Source organism: Helicoverpa armigera, chromosome 16 (assembly GCF_030705265.1).
Source record: "Helicoverpa armigera isolate CAAS_96S chromosome 16, ASM3070526v1, whole genome shotgun sequence".
NCBI classification, from domain to species: domain Eukaryota; kingdom Metazoa; phylum Arthropoda; class Insecta; order Lepidoptera; family Noctuidae; genus Helicoverpa; species Helicoverpa armigera.
In genome coordinates this window covers 1,753,640-1,774,617 of record NC_087135.1, presented here as the reverse complement: position 1 = coordinate 1,774,617, position 20,978 = coordinate 1,753,640, and the positions used below count along the sequence as shown (strand labels likewise).

The 20,978-nt window shown below is 38.8% G+C and overlaps 1 protein-coding gene across 1 annotated transcript; it reads right to left on the bottom strand.

Moving 5' to 3' along the window:
* Positions 1–2,834: 2,834 nt before the first annotated feature.
* On the bottom strand, positions 2,835–20,978 carry LOC110369855 (odorant receptor 4). Its single transcript, XM_021325434.3, has 9 exons — positions 20,720–20,978; positions 20,171–20,323; positions 18,194–18,382; positions 16,562–16,730; positions 16,092–16,188; positions 15,465–15,569; positions 15,139–15,227; positions 14,984–15,050; positions 2,835–2,953 (listed from the first exon to the last, which is right to left on the bottom strand). The coding sequence occupies exons 1-9, from the start codon at positions 20,976–20,978 to the stop codon at positions 2,891–2,893; spliced, it is 1,191 nt and encodes a 396-aa protein (XP_021181109.3). The 3' UTR covers positions 2,835–2,890.

The window sequence follows — 20,978 nt, the reverse complement described above, 5'->3', positions numbered from 1 at the left end:
GTCTAAAGAAAAAGTAACGGTTAAATTCCATTTTTCTATGAACTTTGCTGTCACTTTAGCCTTGAAAAAACGAATTTGACCGTAACTCTAACTTTAGACATTTCTTTAACTTTAACTTTTGATGAAGAAACTGGCCGTTAGTCATAAACATCGTACTGTTGAAAACTTTAATAAGCGAGAAATTCAAAGTAAGTTTTACTCATCAGCATCATTTTTATCGTCGCTCACCACGCAAATCACCACGCTTGCTTAATGCGCGTTCGTAATACTTTTACTCAACGAGGAAATAATATATCGTTAAGAAAAACAAAAGGTAGGTTTAAAGTCTATAGGTGTTATTTCGATTGAACTTAAATATCGGTAACTATTTTCAAAATTAATTAAGTCAAACTAGCAAACTCGAAGCTGCATATTAATTAGTAGACAAAATAAAAAAAAATCTTACTTGAAAGTGTGACAGAAGCTGAGAAACTTCTTGGGTCACTTAGAAATTAAAATCTCGTGAAACTTTTATTTGACCAAAATAAAATTTCTCCAACCGTCAGATTGGCTGTATTATTCAGGAATACTAATAACGAAAGATCGCTTCTTCGCTAGAAATGGTAAATCAAATTCTATCAGAATTGCTATGCTATGCTATTCTGTGTGCTTGTGAATTCAGGTCCCTTCTAGTCACGTAGACTATTGATCTTGGTGCAATCACATACAAGTTGTCGAGTAAAAATGGAATTAACCTACTTTATTTTCTGATAATATGTGAATAATATTTTTTAGTTTTGACTGATGCATTTAAAATTGAAGCATTTATCTGTGATTATGATGAAAATGTTTATTTAACCATAGTATTACGGTTAGCAGTCATATATTTTCAGCTTCTACGAAATGTGTTCAAACCTGTCTTGTGAGTACGCGTTGTATGTAAGAGGGTAACCTTATTACGTACAGCTATGTACTTTAAATATACTGAAGATATTTATCAATAGCCTTATTTAAAATTATTATTTGATAAACAGTGAAATGTTTCATAGTTTGTTCAAAGACATGTAAAAACTAATCTATTTATTGTACCTACATTGAATTTACCTATTATATTTTAATGAGAAAACTTTAGGCCCAGAGTTAAAGTCAGCTTCTACGAATAGGAAGATAATATGAAAACTTGTACTGAAATGTTGATTCAAGGAAAATTTTCGGATACTTAGCAATCGGCAATTTGTTGAGTGTTTTCTCTCAATGTTTTTGGGAGTTCCTAGAATTTGGACAAGTTTCCCTTGAACTTACATTTGAAACATTAGTAAATTGTTTTTTCCTGAAGTGTTAGGCTCGAAACGGGACGTCTTTTAGGGATAAAATGTTTAATGAAGTATTTTACTTTGCATGAATTATTTTGAATGGGGGTTTAACCACCAAAAATATGAAGAGAACTTGTACTTAAGACCAGAAAAAATAAGCTCGAGATTTTAAGCACAATGAGATATTGAATTTGCCTAACCTACCAGTTTTTAATCTCACGTATAACTATTATTACTTTTTTAATACCCCATGGTGTATTTCCTACACTGATATACAGTATGTTCACCTTCTGATATGTCCTCATAAGTTATTAGAGCGTAACCAACATGGGATGCTCCGTTTGAAGTGAAAGCAGAGCCGTTTTTAAAGATACCAGAATATCTAATACATAGAAATGATGAATGCTTTGAGATTTTTCATTTCCCCTTTTTATAAGTGGTTTTGAAAATAAATAACTTGAGATATACATGTACGGCTATATATTTCGTATGGTATGTCTGTTGAGTATGAAATTGGCTATAAAGATTTCTCATAGGTAACCAATATTGTAGAGGTAGAATTTGACAAGACTATATTCGTTGACTTTTCCCTTTTTAATGTAGCTAGCCTAGGTTTTAAAAATAATTGTTTGATTTGTTGTCATAGATTTATTATATAAATTATGTACAAAATTACCTAGCTGAATCTCCCTTGGACCATTTGCCAAAATCATTAAAAATCAACATCATCAAAGTTCCCTCAACTAACTCAATTAAAAAGATCTTCCGAACCATCAACAAACATCTCCCAAAAAAAAAGAAAAAAAAACGCAAATCTTTTTTGTTCCATTCAGAACAGCAGATAATTTGCACAATTATTAAAAAGCCAATGAACTGAAATCCAATTGTAAGGGGAAAAAACGTGGAAAAAAGTCGCTGGGGCTTCCAGTTGAATAATTGAATTTATTGGCCTCACGCTGACAATAAAAAGCTTCTAATTAAAAGGAATGAGGAGAGCAAATAGTGGATGCTGTGTGCTCGTAATTAGATTATGTGGCAATAGTGCTAACGGAACTATTGTTTCTTTTCGTACGGAATAATGGAGGCTTGTATTGTGTTAACGATGTAGCTTCGTATCTTAGGATGGGTAATTTGGGATGACGTGATAATGATGGTAGAAGTATTTTTAGTCTATTAATTTAAGAATTTTATGACATCGTGAGCTGAAGAATTTTCCGAAAACTTAACCCTCGGTATTTAAAACACTCCAGAAACAATACAATCACATAAAAAAACCTTCAAATCGTGTTTATTTGCGTATTTTAAATTTTACGTGAAAATTCAGTTCAGGCTCTTTATTTACATTCCATTGAAAAATAAACACATATTTTGCTGTGAAAACTAAATAACTAACTACATTTTTTGTGCTTGACAATCAGGTAAAAACATTATAATATGATGATACTGATTTTTTTTTATTGAAGAGTACTTAATCATAATATTACAGTCAGTGACTTATTTCTAAACTTTTCTATTTTAACCTACTGCATTATTATCAGAAGCATTATTCTAAAATGCGAAAAAACTGCCGTGAAACTTTAGAGCTAATTAAAAACTTCTTAATTTTCACCTTCATACAAACTTGAAGCCAAGGAGAAGTACGACCAGGTTGTGCTCAGTACCTGAAATAGAATATCGAAAGAAAGTTTAAGAAAAAAATAGGACTGCCAGCTTTTATTGAAATAGATTGATTCCAGAAGTTCCATAATTACTGAATGATTAGGTATTTAACTTTAACTTGCTTACTTTATTTTAATATAATTTACTACTAGCTCTTTCCCGCAGTATCAGCCATGTGTTGACGATTTTTTATGACCTCAAAAATCGTCAAGTGACCCCTCCCGCAGTGGGTTAGCAGCGGTGAGGGAGTGTCAGACTCTTACTGACTAAAAACCGTCGTCTTCCGTCGTAGGCCTTTCATGAACCAGGGCCGCGGTAACTCTTCAAACAATCCCGCATATGATGATTGTAACCTTCTACCAAAGATTTTTAAACTGTACTTCAGAATATAATAGCAGCGTTTTACCTGAAATAAAACGCATATTAAATACTTACCTTATTTGAAGCTTACTAGTTTGAGATAGGCACCTACGTGTTTTCCGCTTTTATCTCCGTCCTTTTCTACCCCATATCTTGCATCTCTCTCGCACATCGACCAGTTTCACTCCCCACCAGGCAAGAGGCGACGAGTGTTCTCGGCGGCCACAGTTCGTCATTGAGTCGAAAACACCAGGCAGAATTAAAAGTTTCAAATAAGGTAAGTATTTAATATGCGTTTTATTTCAGGTAAAACGCTGCTATTAAATTCTTGACCGTTATTTGAAGCTTACTAGTTTGAGACGTGTTTGTTATCGCCTGGTGGAAGTGGACGCCAATGTGAGCAAAAGCACAATGAAATTGTGTATGTAAATAGGTACTTAGGTACACGAGTAATCACATGTAAGTATGTGTATTGCGTCCTAGAATACTAATGTAATAAAAGTTAACTGGTACTGGTACTCAGCTACATCCTGTTAGACTGGAAGCCGACCCCAACATAGTTGGGAAAGGGGCTCGGAGGATGAGTAATAAAAATTAAAAGAGAGATGCAAGAACAAAAGCAAAATTGACTTCATTTTCTAATAGTAATTAACAAAAATATTGCGATACTTCTTAATAACAATAGTAACAAAAATATAGACATTAATCAGCTGGATTAATTAAATAATCGAGATAACTTGCTACTTCTATTTAGTGGGTATCTTTCTCTTCTGTAAAAATGGGCAAATGTATTGCCTGATCGCCAATTACCCTTGGCTAATATATCGTCCAAAGGTATATTGTCAACACAGATTTTGACGCTACCGCCGAGTGGAAGCTTCCTGGGGTTGTAGTTATTCCTGCCTCTTTAACAATGTCTTAATCCACCCGCAATCATCGTTCGGGTGCCTGCCTTTGGTTGGCCTCTAACGGATATAAATAAATTTAAGGAATTAGCCGATGTCCGTCTATCTTCTAACAAGGCTTTAGTCTTTCTGACCCAATACACTGGACTTAGATTTATATTTTCCTGATTATCCATCAAACAACAACCCGACTGCCTATGACTAGAACTGTCGGTCTTAGAGCCAAAGACTGGCCATAAGATTAAATTATCTTTGTTGTTTTTGAAATGTTCTGGGTCTATTGCAAGCAAGGAAAGATCATGGACTCGCCTTTCCGAAACAAGCTAGCAAAAGAAAGAGCAGCAGTGTGCCTGGAAGTTGCAAAAGGATTATTCTTGTCTACGTTTACTGCAATTAAGTAGGTTACCAATTGGTCAATATTCCAGATGGACGGCTTCCCGGGGAACAGGTTTGCTCAGCGCTATTGATTTTAAAATGTGTCCGACTAGAACGTGTGAACCTAGCTCTCCAGTGGTTTCTGCATTGCATAGTGTAGCTATAACTGACTTGTGTAATAAAATAGTATTGTATGCTAGGTAGTTTATTTACTATGTGTAAGTCCGCAAAAAAAATGGGTAAGTATAGGTCCAAATAGGGGTTCAAGGATTCATAGGATCCAAATTTCATACTTTTCGCCCCAATTTAACCATCGACTCCAAGCTGATTGATAAGTCTTGCGTGTGGATTGAAGAAGACTTCAGTCGGAGAGACTCCTTGTCCCTCCCCCCCCTCCCCATTTCCTTGACCTTGGCAGGGGGTATCCCCGTTGCTGTGTCTATCGGTTTCTGCTCGAGGTTCATCAGTGTGTAGGGTACTGCTAATGATCGGGACTTCAAATCTGCTCGCCAAAATACCTGGTGCCACCGAAGGAACTACTATGAGATTAACTCCCGTTCCTGAATTGAGATGACTGAGGACCTACGGTATAAGGTAAGGTGGCGGTAATACCCATGCTAGCGGGTAAGTCCAAACTTGAGAAAAAGGGCATCGTGGAACCCCGCTTTCGGGTCCTTCAGATCTAGGGGCACGTAGTACACAACTATGTATCCCTGGGCTCGCTTCGAGGCAAATAGGTCCACTGCTGATACAAGATGCCCCTCCGGTGGAGGTTTGTGTCGGGAGAGATGGTCTGCATGACTGTTGAATAGGGCTGGTATATGATTCACGACGTGATAGATTTGATACAGCTCGAGATAACTGAATACTTTGTACGTCAAGTTCGGTAGGCTCCTTGATCGGGTGCCACCTTGATTTCTTAGATATGACACTACAGTCCCATTTTTGCATTGAAAAATGGCTGTTGATCTCCTTAGCAACTCGCCGTGATTATCCAGTTAATACTGCAAGCATCTCTTTCAGATCGCAGTGAAAGCCTTTATCTCTCTTGTTCCATGAACCCATTACGGGAGTTCCGTTCAGTTGTGCCCCCATCCTACATCGGAGGCGTCCGTGGTTATAAGGTGACAGGGAAGTGGCGTATGAATATCAAAGGTTTGGTGGCAGCTGACCAGCCACCACTTTAGATCTGCTAAGGCATCTGCTGGTAGGTTCAACATTGCTATACTCCATTCACCGAGCCGTGAGCCCACAATGTAACCAAAGAATGACACTTTTCAAAATGGTGGGTATAACCCGACCGATGACAAAACGTCACATTTTATGTAAAATGTTCTTAGTATCTGTGGTCTTCAATTAAGTAGGGTTCTATGTATGACAGTCAAGACTTCTAGGTTCCTTTTACATGTAAACGATTTACTACATATTTAATTAAAATTAAGAAAACAATTTACGGCATTTATTATATTTGATTTCAAATAAGTTTGAAAAGATTGCATAAGTTCCACAGACATCGTTCTAAAATATAATTTCTAATGTTGTCAGTACTTTCGTAGTTATTTTTATAAAATATGATCATTACTTCAATCGTGACTTATAAGAACCCTTTTTATGGTTTGTTCACCGTTTGGCTCACGGTTCCATGAATAGGGTAGGTATAGATTGCTGTTCAACACTGCATTGAGGAAAATGAGGAGAGCCCGGTAATGCAGTCTGCCGTATGGGACAACAAAAACTTGCGAAGTTTAAAAGTCCTATCAAGCTATGCAGGTCTTCTAAGTTTGTCGTGCTGTTTGTCACGTAGTGCGTTTTGTCATTATCTTGTTGATAATGCTTGCGATTTATTCACTTGCCATCCAAAACGTGGTGCAAATGATCCCAAAGTAGGCGAATATATCTTGGTGAGCCACCAGAAAATCGAGATACGCAATTATAAATAACCCTTGAGTTTTCAAAGTTTGAGCCACCCAATTGGTCACTGTGGCGAAGGTCTTGGGTGCCGTGCTTAAGCCAAATGGTAGGCACGTAATCTGAAGCAGTCTTCTTCTGTATACTAGTCATAGAACATGTCTGTGACCTTCGGCTAACGGAAGGTAGAAGTAAGCCTGGGCGAGATCCACTTGCACAGCCATTCGTCTTTCTGAAGAAACTCTAGCACCCGAAAAACATTTATTAAACTGAAGGGTTCCGTAATTATGAACTTGTTGAGAACCTTGAGATTGAGTATTGGACGGTTCTTTCCGTCGCCTTTCGGGCACAAGAAACATATTGGAAAGAAAGCTGGCAGAATTTGCAGCTATCAATAGAACTTTTTGTTTTATCATTTGGGATATGACGACATCCATCTCTTTAGACTCTCTGGTCAAATCTGGCATTATCTATCAAAGGTGGCTTTTGGCCAATGGTATCCGATACCCAGTTATTAAATTCTTGACCGTTATTTGAAGCTTACTAGTTTGAGATAGGCACCTACGTGTTTTCCGCTTTTATCTCCGTCCTTTTCTACCCCATATCTTGCATCTCTCTCGCACATCGACCAGTTTCACTCCCCACCAGGCAGGAGGCGACGAGTGTTCTCGGCGGCCACAGTTCGTCATTGGCGTCTTGTTTTCCGCCCGAGAAGGTTGGTCTAACCAACCGCTGTAGTATTTCGTTGAAAAATAAACTCAGTGCTCTCGCAGAACACAGGTGAGTTTATAATATTTTATACAATTTGTTAACGGTTTTACCGTTCGATATTCGATTTTGCGAAATCAAGTGTTAATATTTTGTACATCTACCCCTTTTTTGTCACGAGTTTCTTCCGTGTACTTTTTTTTTTCAGTAATTTGATTTCAGAATGAGTGACGTATAAAGCAAATACAGATGCGGTAAATAATAAAGCTACCACAGCCCGTGCACGTGACTATGGAAAAGAAAGCAAGCCCGAAGTTCCTAAGGCACCTGTGGCCCTAGTTCAATCCTGCAAGGCGTTCAACGGTTTGACAAAAAAGAATGGTGTGAGGTGCGGTCCAACCAGCATCTCCTTAGTTCGGACTGATCACTACCGCACTTGAAGAGGGCTGATGGTGTCAAGAAAGCTTTTCGGCCTTGAAAGACTTGGTACGCTCCCCTCGGACTACCAGTAAGTCTGTTAGCCACCCCCCATGGGGGTCGGCTCATTATCACGGCGTGTGATGGTTTTCGGCCTTGAAAGACTTGGTACGCTCCCCTCGGACTGCCAGTAAGTCTGTTAGCCACCCCGTAGGGTCGGCTCATTATCTCGGCGTGTGATGCTTTTCGGCCTTGAAAGACTTGGTACGCTCCCCTCGGACTGCCAGTAAGTCTGTTAGCCACCCCCGTCGGCTCATTATCTCGGCGTGTGATGCTTTTCGGCCTTGAAAGACTTGGTACGCTCCGCCTAGGACTGCCAGTAGTATGTTAGCCACCCCCCGCAGGGGTTGGCTCATTTTCACGGACCCGCGCAGGGTACCAATCTTGCATGTTGCGAGACGCAGCATCATTACAAAGTGGGGACCAGTAAGTATACTAGCTACCCCCCACAGGGGTCGTTTCATTATCACGGACCCGCGCAGGGTACCAATCTTGCATTTTGCGAGTCGCAGCATCATTACAAAGCAGGGACCAGTAAGTATACTAGCCACCCCCCGCAGGGGTCGGCTCATTATCACGGACCCTCGCAGGGTACCAATCATGCATGTTGCGGGTCGTACCATCATTGCAATCTACCCTCGCAGGGTGGCTATTTGGATCGACTTTCGAAGAGTCGCCATTATAACCTTCCCTCGAAGGGAAATGGTAATCACACTCACGCTGAATGGCGTGTGACGCAAAACTCTAAAGGCTCCCTTGGGACATCGTAAAGTAAATTACAATAGGAACCATGTCCAACAGACGAAACAAAGCGTCCAGGACCGCAGGCGGACTTTGATGCGTCCAACAAGGCACGTAAGTTATGACTTTCGAGGCGGGTTGCCTAACATTATATCAAGACCAATGGAAAGAAATGGGAGCTCCGCCTTTCTTGTCAAAACAATAACTGGGTATCGGATACCATTGGCCAAAAGCCACCTTTGATAGATAATGCCAGATTTGACCAGAGAGTCCAAAGAGATGGATGTCGTCATATCCCAAATGATAAAACAAAAAGTTCTATTGATAGCTGCAAATTCTGCCAGCTTTCTTTCCAATATGTTTCTTGTGCCCGAAAGGCGACGGAAAGAACCGTCCAATACTCAATCGCAAGGTTCTCAACAAGTTCATAATTACGGAACCCTTCAGTTTAATAAATGTTTTTCGGGTGCTAGAGTTTCTTCAGAAAGACGAATGGCTGTGCAAGTGGATCTCGCCCAGGCTTACTTCTACCTTCCGTTAGCCGAAGGTCACAGACATGTTCTTCGACTAGTATACAGAAGAAGACTGCTTCAGATTACGTGCCTACCATTTGGCTTAAGCACGGCACCCAAGACCTTCGCCACAGTGACCAATTGGGTGGCTCAAACTTTGAAAACTCAAGGGTTACTTATAATTGTGTATCTCGATTTTCTGGTGGCTCACCAAGATATATTCGCCTACTTTGGGATCATTTGCACCACGTTTTGGATGGCAAGTGAATAAATCGCAAGCATTATCAACAAGATAATGACAAAACGCACTACGTGACAAACAGCACGACAAACTTAGAAGACCTGCATAGCTTGATAGGACCTTTAAACTTCGCAAGTTTTTGTTGTCCCATACGGCAGACTGCATTACCGGGCTCTCCTCATTTTCCTCAATGCAGTGTTGAACAGCAATCTATACCTACCCTATTCATGGAACCGTGAGCCAAACGGTGAACAAACCATAAAAAGGGTTCTTATAAGTCACGATTGAAGTAATGATCATAATTTATAAAAATAACTACGAAAGTAATATACTGACAACATTAGAAATTATATTTTAGAACGATGTCTGTGGAACTTATGCAATCTTTTCAAACTTATTTGAAATCAAATATAATAAATGCCGTAAATTGTTTTCTTAATTTTAATTAAATATGTAGTAAATCGTTTACATGTAAAAGGAACCTAGAAGTCTTGACTGTCATACATAGAACCCTACTTAATTGAAGACCACAGATACTAAGAACATTTTACATAAAAATGTGACGTTTTTGTCATCGGTCGGGTTATCGGTCGGGTGACGACCTCTGTGGCGCAAAGGTCACCAAGCCGGACTGCCGAATCTGAGGTCCCGGGTTCGATTCCCGGTTCGGTCGACATTTGTGTGATGAGCATGCTTGTTGGCCGTGGTCTGGGTGTTCCAATATGTATTTATAAATATGTATATGTGTAGCTATATGTAGTTTATCAGTTGTGTTAGCACCCATAACACAAGTTAATTAATAACTTACCATGGGGCTAACCAACCGTGTGTGAAAAGGTGTCCCGACATTATTATACCCACCATTTTGAAAAGTGTCATTCTTTGGTTACATTGTGGGCTCACGGTGAATGGAGTGTAGCAATGTTGAACCTACCAGCAGATGCCTTAGCAGATCCACCAAACCTTGGATATTCATACGCCACTTCCCTGTCACCTTATAACCACGGACGCCTCCGATGTAGGATGGGGGCACAACTGAATGAAACGCCCGTAATGGGTTCATGGAACAAGAGAGAAAAAGGCTTTCACTGCGATCTGAAAGAGATGCTTGCAGTATTAACTGGATAATCACGGCGAGTTGCCAAGGAGATCAACAGCCATTTTTCAATGCAAAAATGGGACTGTAGTGTCATATCTAAGAAATCAAGGTGGCACCCGATCAAGGAGCCTACCGAACTTGACGTACAAAGTATTCAGTTATCTCGAGCTGTATCAAATCTATCACGTCGTGAATCATATACCAGCCCTATCAGTCATGCAGACCATCTCTCCCGACACAAACCTCCACCGGAGGGGCATCTTGTATCAGCAGTGGACCTATTTGCCTCGAAGCGAGCCCAGGGATACATAGTTGTGTACTACATGCCCCTAGATCTGAAGGACCCGAAAGCGGGGTTCCACGATGCCCTTTTTCTCAAGTTTGGACTTACCCGCTAGCATGGGTATTACCGCCACCTTACCTTATACCGTAGGTCCTCAGTCATCTCAATTCAGGAACGGGAGTTAATCTCATAGTAGTTCCTTCGGTGGCACCAGGTATTTTGGCGAGCAGATTTGAAGTCCCGATCATTAGCAGTACCCTACACACTGATGAACCTCGAGCAGAAACCGATAGACACAGCAACGGGGATACCCCCTGCCAAGGTCAAGGAAATGGGGAGGGGGGGGGGGAGGGACAAGGAGTCTCTCCGACTGAAGTCTTCTTCAATCCACACGCAACACTTATCAATCAGCTTGGAGTCGATGGTTAAATTGGGGCGAAAAGTATGAAATTGGATCCTATGAATCCTTGAATCCCTATTTGGACCTATACTTACCCAATTTTTTTTGCGGACTTACACATAGTAAATTAAACTAGCATACAATACTATTTTATTACACAAGTCAGTTATAGCTACACTATGCAATGCAGAAACCACTGGAGAGCTAGGTTCACACGTTCTAGTCGGACACATTTTAAAATCAATAGCGCTGAGCAAACCTGTTCCCCGGGAAGCCGTCCATCTGGAATATCGACCAATTGGTAACCTACTTAAGTGCAGTAAACGTAGACAAGAATAATCCTTTTGCAACTTCCAGGCACACTGCTGCTCTTTCTTTTGCTAGCTTGTTTCGGAAAGGCGAGTCCACGATCTTTCCTTGCTTGCAATAGACCCAGAACATTTCAAAAACAACAAAGATAATTTAATCTTATGGCCAGTCTTTGGCTCTAAGACCGACAGTTCTAGTCATAGGCAGTCGGGTTGTTGTTTGATGGATAATCAGGAAAATATAAATCTAAGTCCAGTGTATTGGGTCAGAAAGACTAAAGCCTTGTTAGAAGATAGACGGACATCGGCTAATTCCTTAAATTTATTTATATCCGTTAGAGGCCAACAAAGGCAGGCACCCGAACGATGATTGCGGGTGGATTAAGACATTGTTAAAAGAGGCAGGAATAACTACAACCCCAGGAAGCTTCCACTCGGCGGTAGCGTCAAAATCTGTGTTGACAATATACCTTTGGACGATATATTAGCCAAGGGTAATTGGCGATCAGGCAATACATTTGCCCATTTTTACAGAAGAGAAAGATACCCACTAAATAGAAGTAGCAAGTTATCTCGATTATTTAATTAATCCAGCTGATTAATGTCTATATTTTTGTTACTTTTGTTATTAAGAAGTATCGCAATATTTTTGTTAATTACTATTAGAAAATGAAATCAATTTTGCTTTTGTTCTTGCATCTCTTTTAATTTTTATTACTCATCCTCCGAGCCCCTTTCCCAACTATGTTGGGGTCGGCTTCCAGTCTAACAGGATGTAGCTGAGTACCAGTACCAGTTAACTTTTATTACATTAGTATTCCAGGACGCAATACACATACTTACGTGTGATTACTCGTGTACCTAAGTACCTATTTACATACACAATTTCATTGTGCTTTTGCTCACATTGGCGTCCACTTCCACCAGGCGATAACAAACACGTCTCAAACTAGTAAGCTTCAAATAACGGTCAAGAATTTAATAGCAGCGTTTTACCTGAAATAAAACGCATATTAAATACTTACCTTATTTGAAGCTTACACTTGAATTTCTGCCTGGTGTTTTCGACTCAATGACGAACTGTGGCCGCCGAGAACACTCGTCGCCTCCTGCCTGGTGGGGAGTGAAACTGGTCGATGTGCGAGAGAGATGCAAGATATGGGGTAGAAAAGGACGGAGATAAAAGCGGAAAACACGTAGGTGCCTATCTCAAACTAGTAAGCTTCAAATAAGGTAAGTATTTAATATGCGTTTTATTTCAGGTAAAACGCTGCTATTATTTTTGACAAGAAAGGCGGAGCTCCCATTTCTTTCCATTGGTCTTGATATAATGTTAGGCAACCCGCCTCGAAAGTCATAACTTACGTGCCTTGTTGGACGCATCAGAGTCCGCCTGCGGTCCTGGACGCTTTGTTTCGTCTGTTGGACATGGTTCCTATTGTAATTTACTCGTGATGTCCCAAGGGAGCTTTTAGGGTTTTGCGTCACACGCCATTCAGCGTGAGTGTGATTACCATTTCCCTTCGAGGGAAGGTTATAATGGCGACTCTTCGAAAGTCGATCCAAATAGCCACCCTGCGAGGGTAGATTGCAATGATGGTACGACCCGCAACATGCATGATTGGTACCCTGCGAGGGTCCGTGATAATGAGCCGACCCCTGCGGGGGGTGGCTAGTATACTTACTGGTCCCCACTTTGTAATGATGCTGCGTCTCGCAACATGCAAGATTGGCACCCTGCGCGGGTCCGTGAAAATGAGCCAACCACTGCGGGGGGTGGCTAACATACTTACTGGCAGTCCTAGGCGGAGCGTACCAAGTCTTTCAAGGCCGAAAAGCATCACACGCCGAGATAATGAGCCGACCCTACGGGGGGTGGCTAACAGACTTACTGGCAGTCCGAGGGGAGCGTACCAAGTCTTTCAAGGCCGAAAACCATCACACGCCGTGATAATGAGCCGACCCCCATGGGGGGTGGCTAACAGACTTACTGGCAGTCCGAGGGGAGCGTACCAAGTCTTTCAAGGCCGAAAACCATCACACGCCGTGATAATGAGCCGATCCCCATGGGGTGGTGGCTAACAGACTTACTGGCAGTCCGAGGGGAGCGTACCAAGTCTTTCAAGGCCGAAAAGCTTTCTTGACACCATCAGCCCTCTTCAAGTGCGGTAGTGATCAGTCCGAAACTAAGGAGATGCTGGTTGGACCGCACCTCACACCATTCTTTTTTGTCAAACCGTTGAACGCCTTGCAGGATTGAACTAGGGCCACAGGTGCCTTAGGAACTTCGGGCTTGCTTTCTTTTCCATAGTCACGTGCACGGGCTGTGGTAGCTTTATTATTTACCGCATCTGTATTTGCTTTATAAGTCACTCATTCTGAAAACAAATTACTGAAAAAAAAAAAGTACACGGAAGAAACTCGTGACAAAAAAGGGGTAGATGTACAAAATATTAACACTTGATTTCGCAAAATGGAATATCGAACGGTAAAACCGTTAACAAATTGTATAAAATATTATAAACTCACCTGTGTTCTGCGAGAGCATTGAGTTTATTTTTCAACGAAATACTACAGCGGTTGGTTAGACCAACCTTCTCGGGCGGAAAACAAGACGCCAATGACGAACTGTGGCCGCCGAGAACACTCGTCGCCTCCTGCCTGGTGGGGAGTGAAACTGGTCGATGTGCGAGAGAGATGCAAGATATGGGGTAGAAAAGGACGGAGATAAAAGCGGAAAACACGTAGGTGCCTATCTCAAACTAGTAAGCTTCAAATAACGGTCAAGAATTTAATATACACTATTTTAAAACTAGATACAAAATAAAGTCTAAAATTACAATACGAACAGCCATTTTGCAGCCGCTCAAGGCGATGTTTAACAAATAACTTGTTTAAACCAATATAATAATACGATATGTACGTAGATCCACAATATCACGTCCCACCAACTATTCTCCAACTAAACTTTCCCATCGAACGAGATATTAGATTTTCAATATTATTTGAATAGGGCACGTACTCTTAGAGAACCCACCCAAGAGCATACTGGACACTAAATAGTCGGCCCCCGTTGACTGTACCTAGGCAACTTTTTTTTTAAATAAAGTATTGATTCCAGTCAAAGATTTAACCAGTACCAAAGCCTGCCGAGGCTGCGGAATTATTCGAAAGAGTTACCGCGGGCCTGGTATATAAAGAGCTTATGAAGGAATCTGTTAGGTTTTAGTCGGTAAGAGTCTGACACTTCCTCACACTGCACCTGACAGCGGGAGGGGTCATTTGATGATTTCCAATTAAAAAAAAAACAAAGTTTCAGCCGATCTGATACCCGCTAAACGCCCGATCTTTGTATCTGTTCATCTTAATACTGATTCGTGAGCCCAAACAAACTATCGGCCGACTAAAAGTTTACAGTGTGCGACTACTCTTAGGAAATGGAATCAGATGTCGTGTTTGCTTAAGAACAGAGCGTTTACTCTACTGTGTATCTGTACGCATATTACTTGAAAGGTCTTTGCGTCCGAAAGTTCTAGAAGTTTTCATATTTGGGTATGTTTAAATGCGAAGCTTTTGCTTTTTAGTTTTGGAGTATCATTGCAACATTGGGTGAATCATAAAATTTAAAACATCTTCCACTTGTGTAATAATGAAGTACGTAAATAATGATCCAGTTGCTTTTCTGTTATGTTTAATAACTTAAAGGAATAGTTACCGTTGTAAACGTTGTCAAAGCAATTGGAGAAAACTTGTATGACGTCATACAACATGGTTTTTGAGATCTGAAATATAAAAAAGAGCCAAACTTTTATCAAATGCAATTCATATTCAGATTATGTACCAGCACTGATTATTGATTTGATCCTTTACCTTCTTTGAACAAAACACAGAATTTTCTGGAAGCGTATGTCACCTCGATACCATAGATTGTGGTAGACTGCATCAGAAATACCAGCACTCTTAAAAGCACATAAATACATTATATTACATACATACAACATATGAAAACTACAGTAATCAATACTCTTTACATTGACATGTAACCGATATCAAGTAACCAAAAACAGGAAAATATTTTATATCGCGAGTTTGATAGATTTTCAGTTACGTTTCAGAAAACCGGTCTTCAAGATCTTTGGTTTATATAGACATAGAAAACTGTAGGGACACGGAAATATGTTTACGAATAAACTCACAGCTTCTCGTATCTGTTCTCCAAAATAACACATGTTACATAATGGCAATATCAGACTAATAACTGCAGCAAAATTGTTCACCATCTGTAGAACACCATGGGCCACCTGAAAAGTATACAAATTACAACTGTATTAGCCTTTTCACACTAGCGGTTTTTCTACAGATACTATTCATAGGAATCCAGCGATCTCTCTAGGTTATTCCGCTCGAAAAATCCACCAATGTGAAAAGGCTGTACTAAGCCTAGCGATTTTATGTTTCGGTTGATTTAATCAATGTAAATATCTAAGTGTGAAAACGAGGATAGTTTTATTATACAGGTATTAAAGACCACCTGCTGATTTAAGTGCTAATTAACATGCGGTTTAACCAAAAAATGTTTTTTTAGATACAAAATAAACGTTACTTTTTACCATCGAAAAAATCTAATTAACTAAGTAAGAATGCAATAAGAGCTTTTTATCTACTTCGACCTAGACTAAGTAAAAAGTCTAGTTTACCAGCCTTTTAAGACAAAAATAGAAATAAAACTTTTACGAGCGTACCTTCTAATTAAGTTTGTTTGTTGTCAGCCAAAAACACGCTTTTAACATTGTAAGTAATAGAAAAAAGGTTTTTATTCGTACCTTGGCACTGAATCCAAAGAAACACAACGGAACGGCAGCTGATGTCAAATTGACGAAAATTACTTTGTCAAAAACATTGTCCAGTTGTTGAGATAAACTGTAATAAACATAAAGTTTAATTCCTCAGCACCTACAGTTTATTGAGTTATCATTTACTGCTTAGTAATTGTCTAATTTTGATAATTCCTGCGCTTTCACATGGACGGATTTTTGTCGCGTGACAACCATTCGTAGTGGCAGAAATTACTTGGTTTTAAACGTCATCTTTGCACCTGTAGTTATCAATATTGTTTGTTAGACGCTCGGTTTTCCAACATGTGACATCTGAAAGTGGTGCTAGTTGTTCGTTCACCTTGCCCCGAGAATAATGGCATACAATATTGTCTTCACAAATTGTTTTTTGTTGACATAAAATTGTTCACTAGAGTCAAAGTTTCCATTTCAAATTTTTGAGAGCTAACATACTTTACCTTATAAGCTTCTGATGATTAGCAATAATAGCCTTCAAAGCAATATTATTACGCTCCGGTTTGACGTTTTGTAAATCTTCTTGAAGCAGAGTGAATTCTGTCGCTAAGTTAGAACAAAGCGATATCATGAGGAATTCCACGCCCAAGTAGAAATATACGATACGAAACACTGGAAAAAAATAATTAGTAAAAAATCTAAATAAAAGCAGAGGCAACTAACGAGGTCATTTTGGGAAATTCTCTGTGAATTGACAGTTGATGACAGTTAGAAGAGTACGGAATGAAGAAACATGCTGTGCCGACCTCAAATAAAATTGACATAAGGACAGGAAGATATCGATATGTTGTTGTAGCTGAAATTTTTAGTCAAATCAAATTGCATTTTAGTCCTAAAATCCTTTTACTAGATTATTTCAAAACTGAAAGGGTTTTGTCAGCACACTCCATTTACGAATTGCATTTTCTAGTCAAAAAAATACGACAAAAGCTTTGAAAACACGGTTAGAATTGATACACGTAAATTCCATGAAAGTGTACTTTATAACTTTGTGCACTCAAAGGCTCAGGTTTTCATTTACTATGAAATATTGTTTAATGGAAAAAACTGTTTATAGACACGCTTTTTATTGAAATAATTGGTAGTGCTGTTTTTGTGAATATTGCTGTATAAATAAATCATAGCTGTGTTTATTGGAAACTATATTTTGTTAATTTAGTGAAAAAAAATGTGTAGCATAAAAGTTACATATCTTTTTCACATATACTTAAGTATACCAAAGTCAAACACTATGCAAAAATTCACAAAAGGTCTGCCGCGATTAATCAAGCTTTCCGGGAACCGTTGACTCCTGAAAATTTGAGGCACACTTCACTCATTACATGAGAACGGTGGAAGAAAGGAATTTTTGAAATTTCGCCTCTCAAAATAGTTCAAAAGGGTTCCGGAGTCGGGACTAAATTAAGTCCGTGTGTTTGAAATTTTAATAAGATTTTATAAATTTCAACATCGCAGTATGGAAATATTTGGCAGGTAATTTTAGAATACTGTTTTGGTTAAATTATTTGCTAACGTTTGGGGAATTCGGGAGAAGTTTGGAAGTACGTGAATGCTTTGATTCCACGTGAAACCTATTTGTTGTGCAGAAAATTCTTGTTAATGTTATTTCGAGGTATGTTAAATAAACAAGGTTTAACGATGTACTGAGGCATACATACTCTCCAGTGAACAGCATAATTCATAAAATTAATATTGATTTTATTGACGTCAAAATAAAATACAAGAATTTATGAGCAATTTTAACCGTAGTGAATGGGTTTAGTGAGTTCACAACTCCTTTATGCCAAACCTATTGTGTCCCTTCAATACTGTTCAAATAACCAGCTATTAGACTCTGAAGTGCAGTAACATATTACACAGTCTGCGATATTTATGAAGAAGGAAACTATTGCAAGTGCAGGTAAACAAATATAAAAACAAATGAAAATCGAATCAACAAATTCGCTTACTAGCACATAAGCCAAAACAAAAACGCCTCGCGCGTACAATCTAAGCAACAAAAAGCAACACAATGATAAATCAAGCACCGTTCCCTTAAGGACAATAGTTCTCAAGAACAATAAAGCCCCACTTACTGCTGTAAGTCTCAAAAATATATACACCGATATATCTTCCCCAGCTCCCAGAAGGATCAAATGGGAAACTACAAGAGAATGGCAGTAACAACCCGCATTCCTCGTGTAAAATAAATTTACGGAAAACTGTTTCCAATAGTGGTGCTAGTATATATTGCCAGGATCCAATCATATTAATCCAGTAGACAACTGAAAAGAAAAAAGTATTAATAGTGTTGAGGAATCATGTAGTGCCACACACTGTACTCGCGGTTAGCTTAGTATATGTTTTAAGGGTAAGAGGGAAAAATTTTAAACTGCATTATTTTTAAGTCTTGCATCATTTTACCGTGAAAGCATTAAAGCAAACTAACAAACCTATTCTAAATTTTTGATAATACCTGAAAAAAAATGCGCATTGTTTATTCGTGTTTCATCTTCCCCTGTAAAATAACATAACTGATTGAAATGATATTTCGTAAAAAATACATACCCATGTTCCTTGGAGCAGACTATCAATTCATTATTATTTTTCAAGTCGTACCTATATGACGAAGATAATTCTATCAATGAAGTAGTGTTTTTGTCTATTTCTTACGCTACAACGACTGAACCTTATTAGAATGGAATTTGGCATAAATTCCGGAACATAGACACAGTTACCTCAGGACGCGGATAGTCACAAACAAAATCTAGTTTGCAAATTATCAACTGTACTGATACATCGTTTATCACAAGCAAAGCAGGCAGTGTGAGATACGCTATAATATGCAATAAACTTGCAGTTGCTTGTTGCAATAAAGTAAGAGATTCTTGTACCAAAGTCTCGGAGGTTGTTTGTGATGTAATTATTCTTGAAGGCGATTTAGTACGGGTAAATTGCAAATGGTACCTCGTGTATTGTTCGCTTCAAATTATGAAAGGGAACTCTATTGAAGTGGGGAAATAAATATTTGTATCGAAGATATGTTTTATTTTTATTCGAAATTATACATAATAATTGCATTGCACCTTTAAAAGAATGCGCAGTTTCGACGCAGTGTCTATATTATAGAAATGTGAAATTAAAAATTTTGATCCAACCTAATAAATATCTGCCTCGAAAATATGAAATCTGTAAACTTAGACTAAAGGAGCAGTAAGATTTTATGAAAAAAGAATAATTATATCCGCAATTTTTATATTGCAGAAAAGTCTTCAGCTAGTGGCACGGCCACGGCATTTTATTACAAAAGAGTATTAATAGAAGTAAGCTTATCACTTTTTATTTTGTTTTTTTTCTAGCCAAGAAGCATCTCAAAATGCATTCAAACATTTTGTGTCTTAAAACTCAATGTCGTAGTTATTTTATACATAATTTTGAAAACTTAAGTATTCCCTTTTCCGTATCACTTTCACTTTTTACAACATACTTATTCAATACGTATTGACTATCACCTAAAATCTAAGAGGCCTTTTAAGCTACCAACATCGAAAACCTTGACTTACGAAGACAAGAACAACTACACTACAAGACAATAATAAAGGAACAAGGTTTATGCTACCAATAACTTCAACAAAAGCTGCGAGTTATGACGTGAGGCTCGTAACCCGTCCATTGTCGCTCATGTACTCAGCGAGTATAATGAGTTGAGAGAACGATAGAATGATAGTGACGTCAGAGATGCAGAACTTTCTAGAACGTGTCATTATTCTTCAGTTACTATTAATATGTCAGGTAAATAGCTGTAAACTCCTATTTTATAAAAATAATTTTCTACTGAAAGGTACTTCTTCTTCAACATTTTTGAAGCTATATTTCACTAAAAATGCTCGTGAAGGCCACTCAGCGTAATCCTTTTCGACCTAATTAATTTCAAGTAGGAACACCTGCCTGCTAAAGTTTTAAGTACAAATCTCAATTAGCAATACACCCAACGACGTCACTAAGAGCTCCCTTGGTCAAAATTGCTAGAACTTTAGTTAACAAAAGTCGTATATTAAAATGCGAGTTCCCACCTGCATAACAAAACTTTAGTCTCTTCAGTTGCGCATTCTTCTTGTTAATCTGTTCTTCGGTGAGATCCTGCGTCCTCCACAAGCGGCCCAGCTCCAGGATTATCAACCCTATTTCCTCTTTGTTAAGGGCCGCTATCGCTGCTTTGAGTATAGCTGAGAAATTCAGAGTTCAGTTAAAAGTATACAGCATGTTTCCGTATGCAAGGTGTTGATATAAAACGTTGGCGCAAACGTCTTTTGTTCTTTGAATTCTGAGAAAATATGGAGGAAAAATGTAAGGGGAAATTGGGAAGCTCCTGTGTATTTGAGAGTTTTGTGACGTGTGAACAAGGTAAAAGTATACGTGATGTTTGAATAGTAATGCGGGAGGATAAGGATAGAATAACGGTGATGCTGCAAAGAGTATTTTCTGACTTTAAAAAATGTTGCAAGCTTTTTGAAATGTTTGCGACCTACTCTCTACAAATGAGGAGATCAAAACAATTTCTTACAGGATTTGAGTTAAAGGAAATTATGAATTAACTTTCTAAACCTAATGATAAAACTTACCTTGTACACTGACCATATAAACACTAACAACATAGGACAATTCAGTCAACTGAAGTTCCCCCCGAAACACCTTACCCAAGTACATAGTCAATGAAGCTAAATAAGTCACCACAGAACATATTACGACATAGGGACGAAAACTCTTCTCAAAAAAAGTATTGGGTTTATGGAAAATCAAAATATTGCCATTTGTTAAAAGGTTTAAACTGTGTTCTATGTTCTCTCTATATTCTTCGGGCAAATTCTGAAATTCTTCCAT

What these genes read in the sequence shown, in the direction of transcription:
- LOC110369855 (XM_021325434.3), bottom strand. Translation starts at nt 20,978, where the DNA reads ATGGAAGAATTTCAGAATTTGCCCGAAGAATATAGAGAGAACATAGAA. An exon ending in TTATATGGTCAGTGTACAAG is followed by an intron (nt 20,324 to 20,719) that starts GTAAGTTTTATC and finishes TGAATTTCTCAG; the next exon opens with CTATACTCAAAGCAGCGATA. An exon ending in ACTAAAGTTTTGTTATGCAG is followed by an intron (nt 18,383 to 20,170) that starts GTGGGAACTCGC and finishes TTTTCTTTTCAG; the next exon opens with TTGTCTACTGGATTAATATG.